Source organism: Papaver somniferum, chromosome 1 (assembly GCF_003573695.1).
Source record: "Papaver somniferum cultivar HN1 chromosome 1, ASM357369v1, whole genome shotgun sequence".
NCBI classification, from domain to species: domain Eukaryota; kingdom Viridiplantae; phylum Streptophyta; class Magnoliopsida; order Ranunculales; family Papaveraceae; genus Papaver; species Papaver somniferum.
The window spans coordinates 151,105,181-151,127,440 of record NC_039358.1 but is presented as its reverse complement, the minus strand read 5'-3'; the positions used below and the strand labels follow the sequence as shown (position 1 = coordinate 151,127,440).

General features: G+C 35.6%; 3 protein-coding genes, 1 long non-coding RNA gene and 1 other non-coding gene across 8 annotated transcripts; 3 read left to right on the top strand and 2 right to left on the bottom strand.

Moving 5' to 3' along the window:
* Nucleotides 1-4,940: 4,940 nt before the first annotated feature.
* LOC113333533 lies at nucleotides 4,941-7,432 on the bottom strand. Its single transcript, XR_003352115.1, has 5 exons — nucleotides 7,282-7,432; nucleotides 6,579-6,625; nucleotides 5,899-5,985; nucleotides 5,681-5,787; nucleotides 4,941-5,209 (listed from the first exon to the last, which is right to left on the bottom strand). It is a non-coding gene; the product is annotated as an uncharacterized LOC113333533 (long non-coding RNA).
* A 2,600-nt stretch (nucleotides 7,433-10,032) lies between these two features.
* On the top strand, nucleotides 10,033-11,445 carry LOC113304521 (probable dolichyl-diphosphooligosaccharide--protein glycosyltransferase subunit 3B). Its single transcript, XM_026553656.1, has one exon. The coding sequence runs from the start codon at nucleotides 10,175-10,177 to the stop codon at nucleotides 11,216-11,218; it is 1,044 nt and encodes a 347-aa protein (XP_026409441.1). The 5' UTR covers nucleotides 10,033-10,174; the 3' UTR covers nucleotides 11,219-11,445.
* Nucleotides 11,446-13,834: 2,389 nt separating this feature from the next.
* LOC113304494 (syntaxin-132-like) lies at nucleotides 13,835-18,819 on the top strand. 4 transcript variants are annotated; one of them, XM_026553641.1, is made up of 13 exons: nucleotides 13,835-13,888; nucleotides 15,735-15,845; nucleotides 15,991-16,047; nucleotides 16,291-16,339; nucleotides 16,538-16,626; nucleotides 16,733-16,806; nucleotides 16,894-16,936; nucleotides 17,008-17,068; nucleotides 17,173-17,198; nucleotides 17,273-17,350; nucleotides 17,540-17,620; nucleotides 17,699-17,764; nucleotides 18,429-18,819. In XM_026553641.1, the coding sequence occupies exons 2-13, from the start codon at nucleotides 15,789-15,791 to the stop codon at nucleotides 18,588-18,590; spliced, it is 843 nt and encodes a 280-aa protein (XP_026409426.1). In that variant the 5' UTR covers nucleotides 13,835-13,888; nucleotides 15,735-15,788; the 3' UTR covers nucleotides 18,591-18,819. The 4 variants fall into 4 exon arrangements, with proteins under 4 accessions (XP_026409426.1, XP_026409420.1, XP_026409434.1 ...); XM_026553635.1 differs by lacking the exon at nucleotides 13,835-13,888 and adding an exon at nucleotides 13,895-14,119; XM_026553649.1 differs by lacking the exon at nucleotides 13,835-13,888 and adding an exon at nucleotides 14,820-14,884.
* An 87-nt stretch (nucleotides 18,820-18,906) lies between these two features.
* On the bottom strand, nucleotides 18,907-21,892 carry LOC113333522 (isocitrate lyase). The gene is made up of 3 exons (XM_026579961.1): nucleotides 21,813-21,892; nucleotides 19,404-21,006; nucleotides 18,907-19,292 (listed from the first exon to the last, which is right to left on the bottom strand). Exons 1-3 carry the CDS (start codon nucleotides 21,840-21,842, stop codon nucleotides 19,195-19,197), a joined length of 1,731 nt encoding a protein of 576 aa, XP_026435746.1. The 5' UTR covers nucleotides 21,843-21,892; the 3' UTR covers nucleotides 18,907-19,194.
* On the top strand, nucleotides 21,172-21,243 carry TRNAW-CCA. Its single transcript has one exon. It is a non-coding gene; the product is annotated as a tRNA-Trp (tRNA).
* Nucleotides 21,893-22,260: the final 368 nt, after the last annotated feature.

Genomic DNA, 22,260 nt, shown 5'->3' with positions numbered 1-22,260 from the left:
CACGAATGAAGATGTTAAAAACCACATGATCACTATGAAACTGGTCACTTTAAAATATATGTCTTCAGTATCCAACTTAGAAAAATGGATAATCATCCCAAACAATTGCGTTGAAGTGATTGTTTCCTCCGTGGAAACAGTAATTGTGCGTTGGTTTATCATGAACCCTTGCCCATTGTACTGGGAAAAAAAATATACGTATTATGAACCGTTGCAAATTTTACTGTAGGAAAAGGCAGATGGGTAAGAAAAGGAAGTTGTAAGCATAAACAACCAAGGAAAACGTAATACTCACAATCATAATGCAACTTTTTAGAACGAAAACCAGTATAATGCAGGTAGAAACCATAAACAACAAAAATATGGATTCTGGATATTCACTTTCACAATCTATTACTATACCATATTAGATTCTGATACCAATAACAGGAAGGAAAACCTCATAAAATTTCTAAAGGCTTAAAACGAATAAAACCCTATAACAGCATTAGTCAGGTTAATACCTTTTGTATATCTATGTTACAACTTACATAGGTATGAGAATCTAATAGGGTTATTTGTTGATCAACAAAGATTTGAAGGGTGAGTGCTACTTACATTGTCGTCCATCGTGACGACATCATCCGCATCCATAAAATCTAACTCGTTTTTTGGAACTCAATTAAATTACCTAGATGTGTGTCAGCGAGAATTGGCATCAATTGATAATCACAACATTCAAAGCATATAACAATAGTTGCCACATTGGCATTATAAAAAACAGTTGACATGAATGATAACCAATTCAAATCATGAAATTCAACTGATATTTACCTGAGACCGATGTTGGTTTTTCTACGAATCTATTGTTCACAACAACAACATGCAAAAGTAACAAATATAAACAAAATAAAACCAACAGAAATATGAAATATACAGTATCAAATTAGAGAAAAGTACATGAACTAATGAACCTTGATAGAGAAGAGGGAGACTGGCAACCACTGGGAACCTGTGCAAAGTAAAAATTTTGAGGGTTTATATAGCCCAACATTTAAGGATTGGTAAGCAGAAATAATGTTGTTGTTAATGGGTATCTTTTATTCTTGTAACGTATGAACAATTGATTTGATTTTTCAGGTTTGAATCAAAAGTAAATATGGTGGTTCTAATTGATTTCCTTCGTTACGGATTTAAAAGATGGAGTTGAATAAAATCGTAGTAATAGGCGTAACGAAAGGAAATTAAAGGAGAGAAGCAATTTGGGACGTTGGATGAAGGCGTAGGATGGGGGTGTATTATGAGCCACGATTTATCTCCTTCACTTTTCTTGCATTTTCAAATAAATGGGGACCGTCAATCGTTGTAGAAGGCCAATTCAAAACCGTCGGATCAAGCAAAAACCATTTGTTTTTGTAAGATATAAATAAATTAGAAATAAATGAGTAGTTAGTTGCAACAAGTTTGCAATAAATTAGAAATACAACATAAAAAATTTCAAACAATGCATCCTATAATTAGAAATACATCAAAAATAAGCATATAACTAATTAAGTCTCTAATCGGATTAAGAATCAACTATCCGCATCAAGTGTGATCATAGGTGTAGCACCACCTCCTGATTGTTTGAATTATTTCCAGCTAATCGAAAATTAAAGTTTAGCTTGGGGTCATTGGAGTATATGAATATCCAGAGCTACACTAACCATTACACAAACAAACAACAACCTCTCTTTAAGTGTACCGGGAATTATTTTCATGTGTGGAAATAGCTACCTGTCTTCCATGACCTCTTTCATTTGTGGCTATAACTAATTAATTAGCTCATCTCCACTAAATTGGTGACCAAAAAAGCTACATGACCAAAAAAAAAAACCCGTCATGTCAAGAGTAGGCAAAGAGATCCACTTTAATGCATACATAAGCCAAATCAACTTATGCCACTATTGCAAAATTCATAAAGAATGTACTCCTATGAAACCAAAGTCTTATTAGGAGAAAATAATCAGAATCAAAACATAATCAAAATAAACTCACAAAAGAAGGAGAATTTTCTTCTTTAATAAGAATCTAGACTGACTGATAGTTGAAGATACCTCCATAACTTACCTGCAAAAGAATTTAACAAATTAGAAAACATTCATTCAAATTTTCCAGCATTAAATACTCCATGATAATAACTAAGAAGAAAAAAAATCAAGGTCAAACTTGCTCTTTCATAAGCTTAATGTACATTATACTTACCAGCATGATGGGTGCATCTTGGATAGTGCACATATAAACTTTTTTTGTATGTGAAAAGTTATGAATCCAGTAAGTTAAAATTGAATTCTACAAACTATATGAAAAGACCTGTATAATGAGTTAATAACAAATTTGAATGTACCATAATTAAAAATGAAAGCTCAGTGAACAGACACATATATCTCGCTAATCTATTAACTGTAATGGCTGCATTTCTTGACAATCTCGGCATGCACGAATGAAGATGTTAAAAACCACATGATCACTATGAAACTGGTCACTTTAAAATATATGTCTTCAGTATCCAACTTAGAAAAATGGATAATCATCCCAAACAATTGCGTTGAAGTGATTGTTTCCTCCGTGGAAACAGTAATTGTGCGTTGGTTTATCATGAACCCTTGCCCATTGTACTGGGAAAAAAAATATACGTATTATGAACCGTTGCAAATTTTACTGTAGGAAAAGGCAGATGGGTAAGAAAAGGAAGTTGTAAGCATAAACAACCAAGGAAAACGTAATACTCACAATCATAATGCAACTTTTTAGAACGAAAACCAGTATAATGCAGGTAGAAACCATAAACAACAAAAATATGGATTCTGGATATTCACTTTCACAATCTATTACTATACCATATTAGATTCTGATACCAATAACAGGAAGGAAAACCTCATAAAATTTCTAAAGGCTTAAAACGAATAAAACCCTATAACAGCATTAGTCAGGTTAATACCTTTTGTAGATCTATGTTACAACTTACATAGGTATGAGAATCTAATAGGGTTATTTGTTGATCAACAAAGATTTGAAGGGTGAGTGCTACTTACATTGTCGTCCATCGTGACGACATCATCCGCATCCATAAAATCTAACTCGTTTTTTGGAACTCAATTAAATTACCTAGATGTGTGTCAGCGAGAATTGGCATCAATTGATAATCACAACATTCAAAGCATATAACAATAGTTGCCACATTGGCATTATAAAAAACAGTTGACATGAATGATAACCAATTCAAATCATGAAATTCAACTGATATTTACCTGAGACCGATGTTGGTTTTTCTACGAATCTATTGTTCACAACAACAACATGCAAAAGTAACAAATATAAACAAAATAAAACCAACAGAAATATGAAATATACAGTATCAAATTAGAGAAAAGTACATGAACTAATGAACCTTGATAGAGAAAAGGGAGACTGGCAACCACTGAGAACCTGTGCAAAGTAAAAATTTTGAGGGTTTATATAGCCCAACATTTAAGGATTGGTAAGCAGAAATAATGGTGTTGTTAATGGGTATCTTTTATTCTAGTAAGGTATGAACAATTGATTTGATTTTTCAGGTTTGAATCAAAAGTAAATATGGTGGTTCTAATTGATTTCCTTCATTACGGATTTAAAAGATGGAGTTGAATAAGTAACGGGCGTAACGAAAGGAAATTAAAGGAGATAAGCAATTTGGGACGATGGATGAAGGCGTAGGATGGGGGTGTATTATGAGCCACGATTTATCTCCTTCACTTTTCTTGCATTTTCAAATAAATGGGGACCGTCGATCGTTGTAGAAGGCCAATTCAAAACCGTCGGATCAAGCAAAAACCACTTGTTTTTGTAAGATAAATGAGGATATATGGATTATTGCATGGGCATCATGATGTTTTTTTTAGATTTGTTCAGGAGTTACATACTTGTACGCCGCTGTATCATGTTATGGGCAAGATGACTTGTTTTGTGGTTTTGAATGTTGTGGTTTTGCGATTTTTATAGGTGTGTACATACTTGTACTCTGATGTATCATGTCATGGACATATGTCATGTTTTGTGTAAGCATGTATGTTGGATTTTTCAAATTTTTGTAGTTGTGTACATACTTGTACACTGATGTATCATGTCATGAGAATATGACATATTTGTAGTTTTGAATGTTAGGTTGTGCCATTTTTATAGGTGTGTACATACTTATACATTGTTGTATCTTGCCATGGGCATATGGCCTTTCTTGTGTGAGCATGGAGATTGGATTTGTAAGATTTCTGTAGGTGTGTACATACTTGTATACCAGTATGTTATGTCATGGATATATTATCCGTTTTGTGAGTACGGATGTCGCGGGTCCTGTAATTTTCGAAGTTGTATTTGTTGGGTGTACATACTAGTACACTGGTAAGCTATCTCATGGATATATTGCATGTTTTATAATTTTTGAAGTTGAATTTTTCTGATTTTTGTAGGTGTGTACATACTTATTGGAGATGGTAACATCAGAACCTGCAGAAACCTATTAGTGATCCTGCCAAACTGTAAAATATCGCAGAAAATAAAGAATACCAAGATTAGCGTGCAAGTAGAAGAGCAACAACTTGATTGTTGTTTGAAACTTGCTTAAATTGTTTGTAACTTTGTTAAACTTTTGACAACTATGTTTCTTAACTTTCTTAAACAAGTATTATTACAATTAAACCTTGAATTAATCTTATTATTACTGTGAATGATGTTTTTAATGTAGATTGGCGTCAAATTTACAGGGTATATTATAAGTAAAAAATAATAATCATGTGTACATAATGGTGTACGTGATGGTGTAATCTACTGACAGGATAGAAAATTAAAATGTACATGTTGTTGAACATGTACTGACATGTCAAAATATTATTCATACCTGCAGAAATAAAGACACATGTATTGAAGTAAAAACCAAACTAGATTCTTCAAATAAATAAGATAATATATATCATCCATTTTAACAAGCTACATGAAAACAAAAAGCACAAAGCCGTAAGCAAGAAGGATAGTAAATCATCAACGGAGGGGTAAGTAAAGCACTCAGTGCACATCATAGGTATTCTTTAATTCTCCCTAACAATTTTATTGCGTTGAGTTCTTCATCTTCCAAATGGAGATATGGATATGAGACTAATGATCCTATCCATAAGAGCTTCTACCCTGTCTCTTAGACATAAATACGATAATCTTCAACCTGGAAAATAAAACATAAACACCAATAAAATGATCTGAAAAAAGCAAAACAACATAAAGTTGCGGAACTATGCGCAAATTTAAAAATAATAAACATGTGTATAAATATCATTAAGAAAAAGCATGTGTACAACTATGTACACTTAGTTGCAGAGCTATCCACATCTTCAAAATAATCAACTTGTGCACATCCGTACCATAAAATTCCATATATAAATGAGACAGCACAACGTGCACCATTTTATACACACATACAACTTGAATCGTGTACCTAAGCAACAATATCACTACCCATATTGAATAAAATCATTTTGAGCTTGAGTCCCTAAATTTATAACATATGAAATCATATAATTCCCAACGAGTTTGAAGTGTGACATATCATCAATCTGAATATCATATGCATCATTACTAGGATGAACTATGCTCAAAATAAGGTTTCAAGTTCAATTGCAAAGGTAAAGAAACTTACCCTAGTGACATCCACCATTTATAAATAGAATAATCAAGAGGTAATCATCTCTGCATCGTATCCATGTCCAACAATCTTCATTAACTGTGACCAAATGATTCATGCACCTGTTACAAAAAAAAAATTAATGACAAAGGTGGATAAGGGTACAGATGCATACCAATAAAGCATGCCATATAATATTGAGACAACACAATGGTGTAAAATTATGTACACACCTTCAAAAATCCAAATTCAACATCCCTATCCGCAAGACAGTACATAAAATCATGAGAGACCATACTAGTGTATAAGTATGTACACATCTGCAGAAAACAATAGAAATAGAGCATTGGCTCAAACAAAACAACCCATGCATTTATCAGAGAGAAAGTTTTAGTGTAAACAAATGTACGCATGTACCAATATATGACAGAATGCTCAGATATGGTTGGTACCCTATATATTACAAAAAAAAAACATATATCAATAACATATACGGTGTACATTAAAGTGCATGAACATGCTCTATAAAGTGAAATATATACTAGTGTATAAAAATTTACATCTCTACAGAAAAATAACAAATTTTAGCATCATACCCACATGACATGTATACCTCTATAAAAACCTAACAAAATCTAGCATTCATACCCGTATGACAGGCCATATATTCATCACATAGCATTTCAGCGTACAAACAAGTACACATCTACAGAAAAGTAGCAAAATCTAGTATATATACCAACAAAAAATGTCATGCAATCATCACAGAGCATACTAGTGTACAAGTATGTAAACATTTACATAAAAATAACAAAATAGAGCATTGATTCAAACAATACAACCCAAGCATTCATCATAGAGAATTTCACTGTACAAATATGTACACATCTACCAAATAGGGGCGAATACTCACCATGATTCAAGATAGCATACACAATCTTCTCAGACATGGTTGATAACCTGCATATTACAGAAAACATATATCAAAAACACATTAAGCTCTAAACAACATACAAAATATCTCAAAAAATAACATTCTTAGGTTCAATCAACACACAAATGATAAATCAAATAACTAATAAAAAAATTTGGATCACATCTAAAAGATCTCAATCGAATCCAGTAACACAAAGATGTAACAACTAAAGATCTGAATCATAAATTTATTAGAGAACTAATTTTTCGAATTAACGTTAAATCACAAAAAATCGGAACATATACAGTGTACAAGAAAGTACACATTCTGCATAGTCAAAAAATTAAAAAAATCAATTACTCTATCAATGTAAACCATGAATAACCATTAATTAAAGACACAGATGAAGAAATGAAAAATAAATAAAAAAAATGAAAGATCGAATTGATTTCATATCATACATCCAAAAACAAATAAAAAGAAAGATCAAAATGAAAAACATAAATCAAAAGAGTTTCATGAAAATCAAAACCTAACAAATAACAAAATCAAAACCAAAAAAAGAAATCAAAAGACAGAAAGCAAGATGAAAGACAAAATCGATTTCATCTCATGCATTAAAAAAAAAAAATCAAAAACGCATAATCGAAGTAACAAACAAAATCGAATGAAAGATGAGATTGAAATTTAAGTCTCTAACCTGAGATCGAAATATGATGAACAAACGATTGAATCCAAGAAATCGCCTCAAAATATCTCTCTGTTTCTCTCCTGATTTGAATCTGAGATCTAAAAATTAAAAACTCATTCTTATTCCTGTATGCTCATACGGAAGGGTAATTATGCTAACGGATTAGTTTGGATCGTTACGAGTTTGGAATAACTCGTTAGAAATTTGGACCAAACTGTTTACACGGTAGGAAATACCAATAGGTTCTAGGAATAATATATTAGAGAGAGTCTAGTCATTTTGACCCAGTCATGTGTCTGTTTGGTCCTTTTTGGAAATATATATTATAGTTTGGTCCTAGAAATTATGGTTTGGTCCTAGGGTGACGTCATGGATGATGTAATTATCGTTTGGTAGGGACAAAAATATCCTTTTGGGACCCATATATATGCAAAAAATCAATGGAAAATAATTTTATTTTCAGATTCACTTTCTCTCTCTTAGTTTTAGATCTACTTTCTCTCTCATTTGATTTATTTCCTGCTGCTGTTTTGTTTGAAGATTGAGATGAAGATTTTATACAGAGAAAACTTCGAGATTTGCTTCTGTTTGGTTTTACGTCTCTCAATTAAAAAAAACCTAGGTCCGCAACGAAAACTTCGTCGCATTCTTCTTCTTCTTTCTAGAAAAAATCAAGAAACGAAAGAAAAAAATGGAGTTTGATTTATATTTTTTCATATTATTCACTTCTCTTTTTCTGTTGCTGTTGTTAAACTGTTGATTTTGAAGATTGGGTTAAAAAAAATTCGTTTGTTGTTGCTGTGAAATACAATGATGATGATAATATTTTTGTGTTGCTGCTGTTTTTTTGCGACGGTTGCTTGATGATAAAGATCTGCAGTTGAAGATTACGAGATCTGTTTGTTTAAAGACGATGAAGACTTCAAGATGATGATAATATTTTTGTGTTGCTGCTGTTTTTTTGCGACGGTTGTTTGATGATAAAGATCTGCAATTGAAGATTACGAGATCTGTTTGTTTAAAGACGATGAAGACTTCGAGATATGTTGCTGTTGAAGATGCTTTGGTAAGTTTCAGATCTACAAAATAAGATGAAGATGAAGGAGTTCATTTCTGGAATGAACTCTGGTTTGTGATGAAGATTTTGATGTTTTTTCCTCTGTTGTTGCTGCTGATGACGGAGAGGATGAAGATGATGAAGATGAGTTGCTGCTGCTGATGAAGAAGATGAAGATGACAGAGTTCATTTCAGGAATGAACTCTGGTTTGTGATGAAGATTTTGATGTTTTTTCTTGATGGAACGAACTCATCTTCTACTGTTGTTGAAGATTTAATTAGGTTTTTGTTTTCTTGATGTTTGCTGCGATTGGTGATGAAGATGAAGACGAACTCAAGATAGATTTGTTGTTGTTGAAGATTTATTTAGGTTTTTTGGTTTTCTTGATGTTGCTGCGATTGGAGATGATGATGAAGATGAACTCGTAAAACCCTAGAAATCTGCTGCTGCTGTTGAAGATGAAGATTTATGCGTTTTGTTGTTGTTGTTGTTGCTGCTGCTTAAGATGAACTTCATTCCTGGAATGAACTTCATTCCTAGAATGAACTTCATTACTGAAATGAACTTCATTTTTGGAATGAACTCTGCTGTTGATGAACATAATCGTTTATATAGGTTTTTATCAGGAGTTCATTCCAGAAATGAACTCTGGTTTATATAGGTTTTATAAGGAGTTCATTCAAGAAATGAACTCTGGTTTATATAGGTTTTATGAGGACTTCATTCCAGATATGAATTCTGGTTTATATAGGTTTTATGAGGAGTTCACTCCAGAAATGAACTCTGATTTATATAGATTTTATGAGGACTTCATTCCAGAAATGAACTCTGGTTTATGTAGGTTTTTGTTCTTAATAATAATTTTTTTTTAGAATTTTAATGAAATAATGAAGTTCGTTCATATGTGATTTAATTTGGTTTTTATTAGATTTTCATCTGTAAGAATGAACTTTGATGGTTCATCACACATAATGAACTGCTACAAGAAAATGAGTAAAAATTAACAAGGAAGGGTACTTTTGTCTGTTATATATTTTTAAATAATTATGAACCAAACAGTAAAGGCGTTTGACCAAAGGACTAAGCAGACATGGGCCCACCTAAAAAAGGACCAAACGATATTTTTCCCTTATTTTTGGACTAGGAAGTAATAGGCTTGAGGACGCTGGACTAGAGTGTCTAAGAGCAACTGCAGTGGTGCGATCAAAACCAAAGACCAAAAAAAAAACGACCAAATTTGAGTTTAGTCCGTGGTATTACACTAGGATGGAAGAGTAAATTTGGTCAGGATCACATATAATGTCCGTCCCATCACAAGGATCACATATAATGTCCGTCCCATCACAAGGATCATTTTATACGTTCGTCCCATCACATGATCACTTTATACGTTCGCCCCATCACAGGATCATTTTATACGCTCGCTCGACTATATTTGGGTTTGGTCTTGGTCCCAGACCAAATATAATCTGGGATTTAATTTTGGTCCAGCTTTTACTCGATAGTCTGTCCCGCTGTGTCTCGTTTCTTGACCAAATATATAGATTTGATCGCCCATTGTGGATGCTCTAAAGCCCATTAACTTTGGGACTAAACGTCAATTTCTACAATTGGTTTCAGATTTTCTCCACTTTATATGACGAGGGCCACGACTACATTGTAGCCGCACCGTACCAAGAGTACCGAAAGAGCCTCCTCAAAATGGCCTTTGGGCTTCGACTGTGAAAGTACCCATCTCCCAGTTCCACCCGGCAGATTTCATCTTCGACGACTACAAGTCGTCTCTCTCTATCTCTCCTCCTCAATCGCTCTTCACCATCGAGTTTACCAAAACCCTAGGGAAAATGTGGATCTCTGGAAAACCCTGTCTTCCCCTGTTGCTTTTCACCATTTTCATTCTGTCAACATCTTTTAATCTCCTCGTAGATTCATCAGAATCACATTCAGACAGAGTTTCCGAACTCATTTCCCTTCAATCAAAATCAAAATCAGGTGTAATTCATCTCAATGATAAATCTCTAAATCGTTTCTTAACATCAGCAAAGTCCAGATCTTACTCATTAATCATCTTCTTCGACGCTGTCCAACTCCATGATAAACAAGAACTTCATCTAAAAGATCTGAAATTTGAATTCGATCTTGTATCAGCATCATTCATCAAGAACAATAAAGATACACCATCTCAATCTAAACTATTCTTTTGTGATATTGAATTTAAAGAATCACAAAATAGTTTTGGATTATTTGGTGTGAATGCGCTTCCTCATATCCGTCATGTTAGTCCACAAGTACGTAATGTTAAAGATTCTGAACAAATGGATCAAAGTGATTTCTCTAGGATGGCTGAATCAATGGCTGAATTCGTTGAATCAAAGACCAAACTTAGTGTTGGTAATATTGAGAGACCACCTGTTGTTTCACAGAAGCAAGTTGGGTTTTTGATTTTAGCACTTTTGATTTCATCCCCATTCTTAGTTAAGAGAGTTCTTGCTGGAAACACATTGCTTCATGAACCTATGTTGTATTTGATTTTCTCTGTGTTTGTTTACTTCTTTAGTGTTTCTGGTGCTATGTTTAACATCATTAGAAAGATGCCTATGTTTTTAGCTGATAGAAACGATCCGTCCAAGCTATCTTTCTTTTATCAAGGTTCGGGAATGCAACTTGGTGCTGAAGGATTTGCAGTCGGGGGATTGTATACTCTCGTGGGTTTGCTGTTGGCAATTGCTACTCATTTACTTGTTCAGGTTAGGAACAGGAGTGTGCAGAGAGGATTCATGGTGTTTGCGCTGATTGTTTCATTTTGGGCTGTCAAGAAAGTTGTGTTCTTGGATAATTGGAAGACTGGTTATGGGATTCATGGATATTGGCCTTCAAGTTGGAACTAAGGTTTTTGGTGATTGGAATTTTATCTCTTTTTGAGGTAAGGGTTTTGATTTTTACATGTTTTAGTTAAGAAGTGCATGAACTTAAATTCCATGAACTCTGTTATAGAAACACTAAAGTGCAAACTTCTATCATGTTGTTTTTCTCATTATCTACGCTTGGGAAGTTTACATTTATGACGAATACATGCTTCGTTTATAGTTAAATTTTGAGCATCGATATGTTCCTATTTGTACTTCAATTCTGCTGGTTTGTTGTACTGGATCAGCTAATTTCAGTGCCATTGGGCATAGCTAGTATCATATAGTATATGGAGCCATTTACAATGTGCTTAATGATGACGTTTTAAGTATTTTTGTAGATGGTGTGCTTACTGTGGATCATCAATTACTGTTTGTATTTAAGGTAGGTAGTCATTCACACAACATCAACAATAATGCATTATCGCCCTGCTTTCGAGCCTTTATTTTTGGGGTGCAAATACAGTTGAAATCATATCTTAGTTTTTTTCAGGAAACACAAATTTGGTTTTGGCATAGAGAATTTTAGATATACTAATTGATGCCAAAAACATGTCATGTTTCAGGATTAGAACTTTAGAAAGTATTTGTTTATACATGATTGATGATTCTACTTAGGTTCTGAAATTGTTATGCTACTGTACTGTAAGCATTTCGAATAGGTTGTGTTAGATTTTATGCCCAAATAGTGAATAGGTGCTTCTAATGTTTCACAGACCACATTCTAAGATTATGTTGCCGTAGCTTTGCACCTCACAGTGTGTGCCTGATGATAACATTAACATCTTTTCTGATGCTTCAACATAAGTTTCAGTGTAGTGTCAAATTCAGGTTTAACACACATTACTACTGCCTTGAGGCAGCACACTTCTTTAGGACCATGCTTCAACGTTGGAAAATAAGCTGGCATGTGATCTACTTTTTGGAGCAAATTTGACCACTTAAAATGTCCAGAATTGTGCTCGGCCATTTTTACTTCCAGAACTGTTTTTTTGCCTACTCGAATATGTACTTCATTATTTTATCCAAGCATGAAAGGCTTAGGTAGGTATTGCTGTATAGAGGATTGTAGATATTAAGATCTTTTAGCAGCGTATTCGCCATAATGTCCTTTGATGAGTCATCCTACCCGAGGGTCTGCCCGTAGGTATTGCTGTATAAGAAAATTATGTACAGTAGGTATTCCTGTATAGGGGATCGCAGATCTTAAGAACTTTCAGCAGAGTGTCCGGCATTTGTCCTTCGACGAGTTATCCTGCCTGACTGTATTCCTGCAGGTATTGCCATATAAGGTATTGTAGATCATACGAAAATGCTAGTTATCCCCCACTCATGTCCCCCAACCATTTCCACCATTAGGTGTCATGGAGATAGTGGTCTAATGCCACACAAAAGGACCCCCATGCTAATCTCAATCCAAGGGATCAAGGGGCTAAAATTTGACACCTCATGGGGGAAATGGGCGGGGGGGATTTGTGGGGGAAGTGTAGCACTGCCGATCTTTAAATTTGTGGGGAAATGGGCGGGGGGAAATTTGTGTCTGCCATACTGTCCTTAGATGAGTCACTGTCTGACTGTAATTTCTCCTCACTGGTTCACCATTTCTTTTAATTTTCTTTGTTTTATTAAAGTTTGTTATGCATATGGTAATGTACATGATTGGAGAGGTTTCATCATCGCTAAGAGATGCTCTTCTGGATTTTAAAGCTCCACCATAACTGGAACATATTATGCTTGTACAGAGCAAATGGCACTGCGTTTGTGAAAGTGTCATGACGCCATGTATGCAGCATGAAATCAGTTCATAATTGATTGCACTTCCTAAGGGCAATAACCCAAAACTTAAACTTAGAAAGTTCTCCTGTACGTGTAAATAAAATCCCAGTGCCTAAATTCCTCAACCCCTTGGCTCTAATACGTGCTGTTCAAAATCCCAGTGCCTAAATTCCTCAACCCCTTGGCTCTAATACGTGCTGTTCCTCGCCGACAACATGGGAGAAGGCTACATCCTTTTTAATTGTTGGATTTCTTTGACTTTTTGATTTTAACTGAAAGCAAAGATGTATGGAGCTGGTTTTGGGGTTCTGCGGAGGTTTGATGAAATCTCATGTGTGAAGACTGTAGACAGGTATAAACTAAATGTATGCATCCGCTATACACTGAGGAACTTTTTTTTATGGGTAAAATCTTCTGCAATGTTCAGATGTTATCAACCTTGTTGTATAGCAATACGGTTTTCCATGAAACGCTTCTCGTTCACAGTTTCAGTGGAGGACAATGCCATCAGATGCTGTATCTTTCCTGCTAAACTGTGAACAGGTGAGTGAACGGTGGATCAGATACAATTGCGTATTGCGTATCTCCAGTTCCATTTAGTTTGCCTACTCCGCCACGCGTCAATACTCAATATCCAGATTTGCGAAATGGGTCAGGCGGATGATGTGGTTTAGGCCTAATCGGGCTAGTTCAGGTGTATTAGGTGGGTTGTATTGGTTATACTAACCTTTATACCTTTAAAAAATCTGCAAGTGGATTAGGTGGATTATAATGGTTTAAAAATTCCTAGTAAGTGAAATAATTAAGGCTACAAAGAATTTCAGTTCCAACCAGTTGGGCCTTCAAAGTATAACGTAAACCTCGTAAACATCTCAGGTGAAGAAATTAGTAACGCCCTCTTCTTAACTTTATTAAGTTATTTAATCCCGCTTTTGTCTGTACCTTGTTCTTTTTCTTGCTTGCCGTCCAACAATAAGTATTCTTCACATACAAAGAATTCCGTTTTTCAAACTACCTTATTCTCGCTGACGACCTCATCCCGTTCAAACTTTTCCTGTACTCTCTCTCTGTCTCTGGTTTTGATCAAACATGAACGACTTACTCACGGTAATCTTTTACTATTCTCTGATTGTTTTGTGGACTATATGATGATTTTGTTGCTTTCTTATTTCGTTCCATCTTTAGATTCGAGTTTTCTTTTAATATCTCTCACTAGAAGCAAAGAAATTTTGTTCCATGAAGATTAAGCAGACTTAGTAATTTGTTTATTGTTTTTCTGGGGTTGTTTTCATATTACTGACCATCAGTAGTTACTGAGCCATTAGGTTGCTTTCTTATCAGACTAAAAACAAATACAAACAAGCTTTAGGTTTCACTGTAGGGTCAATAGAACCAGCCTTCTTGTTCTTCTGTAATGAACGGTCAGCTAGAATTCAAAAGTTCAGAAAATGTAGTTTTGGACGAATAAATGCAGAATGTCTTTACCTGTAAACTTAGGTAGGTGCTCCTAGCATATATAGACATAAGTTTGCAGGGTATTATTGTTGCAAAAAATGCAAAATTTTGACTTCAGAGCTTTACAACTTGTTCTGTAGTGGTCCTAGTGGGGGAGTACTGAGCTTAACTTGCAGGATATAGAACTCAACTTTAAGAATACTGAGGCCAGTAACTTCTATAAAAAGCACCCTGATTGGACTTTAAGACCTCACTTTATGATTAAGGTAGGTGGTTTTAGATGAAAATGATCTGCACTACTACAAAAAAGACCTCAATTTATGAGTACTTGTGCATCAATAGGTCTTTGAGAAGATTACTTGTGGTTCACTCTCTTTTCTTTCTATCTACCACAATTAAAGAACGCGTCAGTAATTAGTAAGCACTCGCAAACCTCAACTGCCACTATGAAACTTCCTTATAAATTCCTTCACTGAAATCCACTACATACACAAATCTTCTCTCTGCATTTTATTCATTAACAGTGTGAAACTTAGATATCATCAATGGAGTTGTTTGAAGATCCTGAGTTCTTGAATGCACAAAAAAGTATCAAAGAATTAGTGAGAGTTAGATCTATCAAAGATGCATCTAAAATCATGGTGAAAGCATCTCCATCAAAATTCTTCTTGATATTCTTATATTTTCATTCTCCCCCTGGACCCCCTCTCGTTATTCCAACTCTTGTTTGAAGCTAATACTCGATACGTATTCAATCTTGTTTTTATTTGTTTTTCTGGGGTTGTTTTCATTACAGAACAACTTCATATGTAGTAAGTTACTGAGCCATTTTTGAAATTTGAAATTTGAAATTTGTTCTATATGACGCTTGGATCTTACCTGCTTGTAGAGGTCGCAGTGAAACGTTTCAGTTCGTGAATACACGCTTGGATCGTTTCTGACTAATACTGTTTGATTCAAATTTTTGAGGATTTGAATTTTCATTTGTGTTTAATAACACGGTACTACGACGGAAAACTGTTTTACAATATAAGTATCTAACTAAAATACTACTCGAAAGAAACATCTAACATTTTCTTTTTCCGAATTTTGGTTGTTTCCGGTGTGTTGTGAAACAAAAGCGCTTACCTTGCTAGACCAATCATTCTACTTATTGTTATCAAAACCATTGATTGTTATGTATATTGTCCATGTAGATAATGACCGAACCAACAGTCAAATTTTATTAGATTGCTCATTCATAATATGTAATTGAGCGTTGCTGCAGGATTCATTTGTAAGTGGAGGCAAAGACGAACCTCCAAGAGACAGGGATGTTGAAATGGGAAGGATTCCACCGAGTAACTCAGATTTAGGAATGGAGTCCTTTTTTAAGCAGGTATACCATGCTCAAATACAAGTCCTAAGCTTGGAAATATTTGCACAAATTTATTGGTAATCAGGGAATATGGATCAAACTTGAGTATTTTGTATATGAAGTCTCGTATGGTTTTTCTATGCTACTCTTGTGGATCCTGTTTTAGGTTGGAGATCTTGAGAAGCAGATGGAAAATCTTGCAAAGATACTTCAGAAGCTTCAGGTACGAGTAGTCCTCTTGAGACCTTTTAATATAATATGAATTAAAATTTGGATTCTGAATCCAAACAGAGAGACAAATCTCATTGACTTAAGAAGATTAACTTTCCTGGTTAACCAAGTTTTGGAGACATAGATATTCGTCGCATTCTACACATTTCTAATGAATGCACATCGTTTATATGATGCTCTTCAGAAAAAAAGTCATTTGCTAGACTTAGGATTCACTATATAACATCATTTTCAGGATGCTAATGAGGAGTCAAAGTCCGTCACTAAAGCTGGTGCTATGAAAGGTATAATTGCTCAACCTTTATACCAATTAAATCAACCTGTTTTCCACATGGAATAGATTGACCAAAGCACATCAAATCATAGCAACTTGTTCCATGCCTCTTTGTGTAAAAGAGGAAGAAGCAGAACCTAGCTTACTTACTGCCTTATTGCTGATGTATTGCTGATTATACTTTAACGAACTGTTAAATCTCTTTCAGCTATCAAGCGGAGGATGGCAAAAGATATTGATGAAGTCGGAAAGATTGCACATAGTCTCAAAACAAAAGTAGAGCAAATAGACAAAGATGTAACGGCTCTATTTGTTTGCATAAACCAGTCACCTTTTAGTTTTCTCCAAGTATCTATTTTACATGGCATACCAGTTTATATCGTGTCCTTTCCTCTGTCTCAAGAACTTAGCCAACCGAAAAAAGCCTGGCTGTGGTAAAGGAACCGGCGTTGATCGATCCAGGGGAGCTATGATAGCGTAAGTTGTAAATCCAAATTCACATATCACTCCAGTTTTAAATCTTTTAAGTTTTGGAGTTGTTAAAAGGTGAACATATACCTGCAGTGCCTTAAAGAAAAGGTTGAAGGAACGAATGGATGATTTTCAGGTAGTATCTTGGTATTTTTCTTTTGCTACAAATTCATCAACATCGCCTTAATTTTCTTCTTTCTCATTTAGGTTCTCAGGCAAAATATTCAAGATGAATATCGTGAAGTTGTCGAGAGGACGGTCTTTACAGGTAAAAGTAGTTCGACTTTTGTGGCCTTTCCCTGTATGGTGTTATGGTTCCCTTCCTATTAGTAATTTCCAGTTTCTTTAACTTCCACTTTTTTGATTCATCAGTGACTGGGGTTAAACGGGATGAAGAGGTGAGCCTACTGGTAATGCATTTCATTTTTGATTGATACGACGTCACCCTAACCACATTTGAACTCTTTGTTAGACTATCGATCAATTGATAGAGACTGGAAACAGCGAACAGATTTTTCAGAAGGCAATTCATGAAATGGGTAGAGCACAGGTCTGGTGCTGCGGTTTTTTATTTTTCATGTTACTTATACAAATTCTTTTCTTTCCTCTCCATTTATGATTGTTGAGCACGTCTAGCGTTTTATTTATTTATTTGGATTAAGATGTGAAACTTTTTTTGAAGCCACTTTTGTTTAAGTAATGGCCATGCCCTGTTGTCTAATTTGAGAATTTGTAGCAGGTGTTAGATACTGTTGCAGAAATTCAGGAAAGACATGATTCTGTGAGGGAACTTGAAAAGAAGCTTTTTGATTTGCATGAGGTACTATATTTTGGAAACCGCATTCAAATTCTCATATCGTGAACTACATTTCAGAACTCATCCTATATACTTGTTCAGGTTTTCCGTGATATAGCTGTTCTTGTGGAAGCTCAAGGCGACTTTTTGGACAACATTGAAATTCAGGTATGTTCTGTACCTCTCTCTCTCCCTTTCCCTCTCTAAATTGGAATTTCACAGTCAGCCATGTACCCACAGGGAATTGTGCACTTCAAGATGCAAAGAAACTGCAAAAGAGTTCCCTGAAATGCATGTGCATAGTAGTTATTCTGGTACTAATAATAGTCGCCGTGACAGTTGTTGGTGTGACTAAACCATGGAAGAGTGGAAATGGTGCTTAGAGTATATGTCCTGTTTTGTGTACCCGTTTCTGAGTTTCCAACTGTGTTGGGTTGGCATTCACCCACATAGTCGCATTTAGAATATGGCAAGCAGTAGTACGCTAGATATTGGACCTCTTTCCCAAATTTTTTTTCTTAAATCAAATAAACATGAAAAATATGTTCTCAATTTGTATGCAAAGACTGCACTGTGCAATGGTGGGTTGTTGCCTCAGGGTGCATACCAAAGTTGGCAAGAAGAATGCATCTTTTTTGTCTTTCTTCTCTTGAACAAATTGGCTTAAATTCCCTACTCCCAGACCCCTGAAAGTTGTCTATGAGTCTACTGGTTGATGTTTATAGTATATGTTAATTACAATAGTGAAGACAGTTTAACCGTTGAATATGTTTGTTCAATTGTTCACATTCTCCAGAAACTTGTACGAAGTAATGCTGTCTTTGTCTTGTAGGTTGCAAATACAAAGGATCATGTTCAGACTGGAAACGACTCTTTAAAAACGGCGAAAAGCTTGCAACGAAAATCAAGGAAATGCATGCTGATTGCTATCATTCTCGTTATAATCATTGCAGCTATTATCGTACTCTCAGTCTTGAAACCATGGAAAAATTAGGGAGAGAAGCTTGAGAGGGTGATTTATTTACTTCTCATTAGTTTGGAGATATTGGCTTTCCTTATTAGAGAATCGTTTTTTGTAAGATTTGGAAAAGAATAAAAAGGAGAAACATTTCCCATCTCTTTTTACATCCGAATTTATGTCTTTCACACTGGTAAGACATAGATATTCATTGCCCACAAAGGCACAAACTAATTTATTTCCAGCAAAAACTTTCTGACGACAATCAGAAATTCTCTAAGACAAATATGAAACGAAATAAAATGATTTTTCATATCAAAATACCAACAATACAAATTCAAAAACACACTGCTTGAATATTTAGTGCTTCCACATGTATACGCTTCAAATAAAGCTTATACAAAGAGGTTCTAACCATCATGAAATATATTGGCCTAAAATGCCAAAATCATGATCATCAAGTAAGCCCAATAATATCCCTCCTGGAATTATTTATACAATAATTAATGAAAATATACTTATTCTAATGAAGTCCACTTAATTAATAGATGAACCTAATTAAAACTTCATGAACTACCCTTCTTCATTATCAGTGCAAGTAACATAGCTAGCTTGCTTCATCTCATGATCATCATTAGGCTTACATCCTTGACTTTGCATTCACCATTGCACCGCCTCCGGTCATCTCCATACTTCCTGGTCGAGTCCAGCTTTCCTTGAACTGCTCTTCAGTCACACCTAGAGACAGAAAATTACTCAAATTGTTTTAGTAAGGAATACAACAAATTCAGATATAAATTGATCCGTGCCAAGATTTAAACTGTAGAAGCGGGAGAGCGTGGAAATTACCTTTGCCCATGGCAGCAGTAGAAGAGATACCTCCTTGAACAGTCTTAAGAACCCTGTCATAGTAATTGGCACCAGACCACTTCTGGTGAGCCAATGTATCAACACCATTAACCCTTTCCTCCCTCTGAATTCTTTCAACATAAGCAAGCATTCCTCTCCTAGCAAAATCCTTAGCGAACGTATCGACAACCAATGCATCAGCATGGAAACCAGCCAGAGTTATAAACTGCCAACAGTATCCCAATTTTGCAATGCGGGGAATGAAATCCATCATTTGGTTATCATTCATTCCAGATGCATCCCAATTGAAAGAAGGTGACAAATTGTATGCCAACATGATTTCAGGTTGTCTGGCCTTCACACCTTCAGCAAATGTAGTGCACTCAACCATATCAGGACTTGAGGTTTCCATCCAGATGATATCAGCATGATTAGCAAAAGCCCATCCACGAACAACAGCTGCCATTACCGAACCTTGGAATCTGTAAAACCCTTCTCTGGTTCTAGGCAAATCCCAGTCCCAGAAAAGATTGGTGAGTCCCAACCTCTCTGCAATCTCCCGGCCTTGTTCATTGGAAAGACATTTATCATAACTAGAGTGGTTCATCCATTCGTTTAATCTTCTTCTCTTCTCTGCCTCTCCAAGGTTCATGCTCTTAATGGCATCAACAACACATTCAGAGAATGTCTTCAAGTTTGCCATTGACAACCAGTTATCCTCGATAGCTTGAAGATCAGCTCCTGTTTTTCCATTAGCCATAGCAGCAGCAAGAACAGTGGCTAAACCCTTGCCTTTTAATTGTGGGTTAGTTGAACCCAAGATGAACTGATGATCTCTAGTATCAACATTGGTCTGAATCAATGTCGCCGCCACTGCATCAGTTCGAGCAACCAATACAGTTTCGGTTCCCATGATATCAAACTGTAGCCTAGCGGCAACCAACCTATTAATATGTTCACTCACTGAAACAAGAACTTTTCCAGCCATGTGACCACATTTTTTGGTTACAGAAGATTGATCTTCGATGTGAACTCCAGCAGCACCACGTTCAACGAAAAGCTTGCACAGCTTAACGGTTGCAGTTGCACCACCAAAACCGGTGTCACCGTCAGCAATAATGGGTTTCAAGTAATCCACAAAAGGAGTTCTTGCTCTTTCTTCACGACTCATACTCATACGAGCTTCTCTTTGTTTCCTGTCATGGTATTGTTGAGCCATGAAGAGATGTTCAACTTTGTTTGGAACAGTATCATAAGGGTAATCGGCGAGGTCAGGACCTGGTTCGTTAGTTGAAGTGTGAGTTGACGAACATTGCCATCCAGAGACGTAAATCGAGTCCAAGTGCTTAGCCATCATGGTGACTTGAACAGGGTCGAGTGCGCCGAAGGTTCTTGAGGCAGTTCCATTGGCTTGGTGAGTTTTGAGAGTTCTCCATAGCTTTTTTGCGAGTTCGTCGGAGCCGTAACTCTGTTTGAGGTTTCCTCGTAGGGAGACAACATCCCGAGCTGAGTAGGGACGATGAATTAGCTTGAACCTCTCGGAACCCCACCATGCTTGCACCGCTGCAACTTCTGACTCAAACCTACCTTCTTCTTCCATGATCTGTCAAAAAAACAGTCATTGCACAAAGTATATGGTTTAGGAAATGTATTAAAACAGAACTACAAAATGATTAAGTACGATGTATCTGTCAAAAAACAGTCAGTGTACAAGGTTTAGGAATTTTTATAAGAACTCCAAAATAATCAAGTCCCAGATGTATAAAAGGGATCTGTGGTGCAATGGTAGCGCGTCTGACTCCAGATCAGAAGGTTGCGTGTTCGATTCACGTCAGGTTCGATCTTTTTTTTTTCATTTTTTTTTTCTTTCATTTTCAAAACCAGTTTTTTTTTGGCAGCACAAGACACACTAGCCCGAGGAAGTGATCTGACTACTCTGTTCTCACTGATATTCAAATGATTCTAATAGATTTTTAGCTGAGATCACACAATAAGCTTCGTAAACATAATAACATGGTCTTGACCAGAGCAGATGCATGTAACGAAATTTAGAAAGCGGGAACACAAAAGGTATAGATCTGTCTTATCAAACATCTAAGAAATCCATTAGTCGAGCGTGGGTGCAGATGGTGCAAACTAAAAACATGGGTATTCCCACAGAGTGCTTAGTGGTAATGTGGTACTGATTAATATGGATACGATTAACTAGACCATCACCAGGGTTACAAGCTTCCGGCAAGAACTTCAAATGTAAAATTCGAGAATCATTGACAAATGAACTGACATGCACCGTTGCATACCCATTTCCACGAACTACTCAAACGAAATATTTCAATTAAAAACTAAGAAGCTAGAAGTAATATTTAGCTAAGACAAGTAGAGAGAAAGGTGAAGAAACTGTTAACTTACCATTGAAGGTACTGAGAATGATGCAGCCATGGCTAGAACCTCAGACAGAAAAGAAACGATACTTCTATAAACTAGCTCTAGTTACAACAGTAGAAGGAAAAAAGTTCATGCAATAGTTCGTCCAAGCTTTCCCCAATTTATAACAGTTGTGAAGTACTGGTGTAACTTCTATTATTGATTTTCCCGTCTGATTAAGATATCATTTTATACTATTATTTTATTTATTCCAAAGAGATAAATATTGATACTTGTGCTAAAATGCGCATTGTTAATTCGATTGAGATGACCCAATGGCTCTCTTGGTCTGTCTCGTTCTGTTTAAGTGTGATGTCATAGTAATTTTTCTAGATTTAGGTTGAGTAGCTAGTTAAGTTTGATAACTGCATTGCCAGTCAGTGGGTGTTCTTCATTTCAAGGGGATTGGTTTTGAATAGCAAGTTTGAAGCTT

What these genes read in the sequence shown, in the direction of transcription:
- LOC113304521 (XM_026553656.1), top strand. Translation starts at nt 10,175, where the DNA reads ATGTGGATCTCTGGAAAACCCTGTCTTCCCCTGTTGCTTTTCACCATT.
- LOC113304494 (XM_026553627.1), top strand. Translation starts at nt 15,013, where the DNA reads ATGGAGTTGTTTGAAGATCCTGAGTTCTTGAATGCACAAAAAAGTATC. An exon ending in CGAGAGGACGGTCTTTACAG is followed by an intron (nt 17,069 to 17,172) that starts GTAAAAGTAGTT and finishes TTGATTCATCAG; the next exon opens with TGACTGGGGTTAAACGGGAT. An exon ending in AGCTTTTTGATTTGCATGAG is followed by an intron (nt 17,621 to 17,698) that starts GTACTATATTTT and finishes ATACTTGTTCAG; the next exon opens with GTTTTCCGTGATATAGCTGT.
- LOC113333522 (XM_026579961.1), bottom strand. Translation starts at nt 21,842, where the DNA reads ATGGCTGCATCATTCTCAGTACCTTCAATG. An exon ending in CATTCTCAGTACCTTCAATG is followed by an intron (nt 21,007 to 21,812) that starts GTAAGTTAACAG and finishes TTTTTTTGACAG; the next exon opens with ATCATGGAAGAAGAAGGTAG. An exon ending in TACTGCTGCCATGGGCAAAG is followed by an intron (nt 19,293 to 19,403) that starts GTAATTTCCACG and finishes TTCTGTCTCTAG; the next exon opens with GTGTGACTGAAGAGCAGTTC.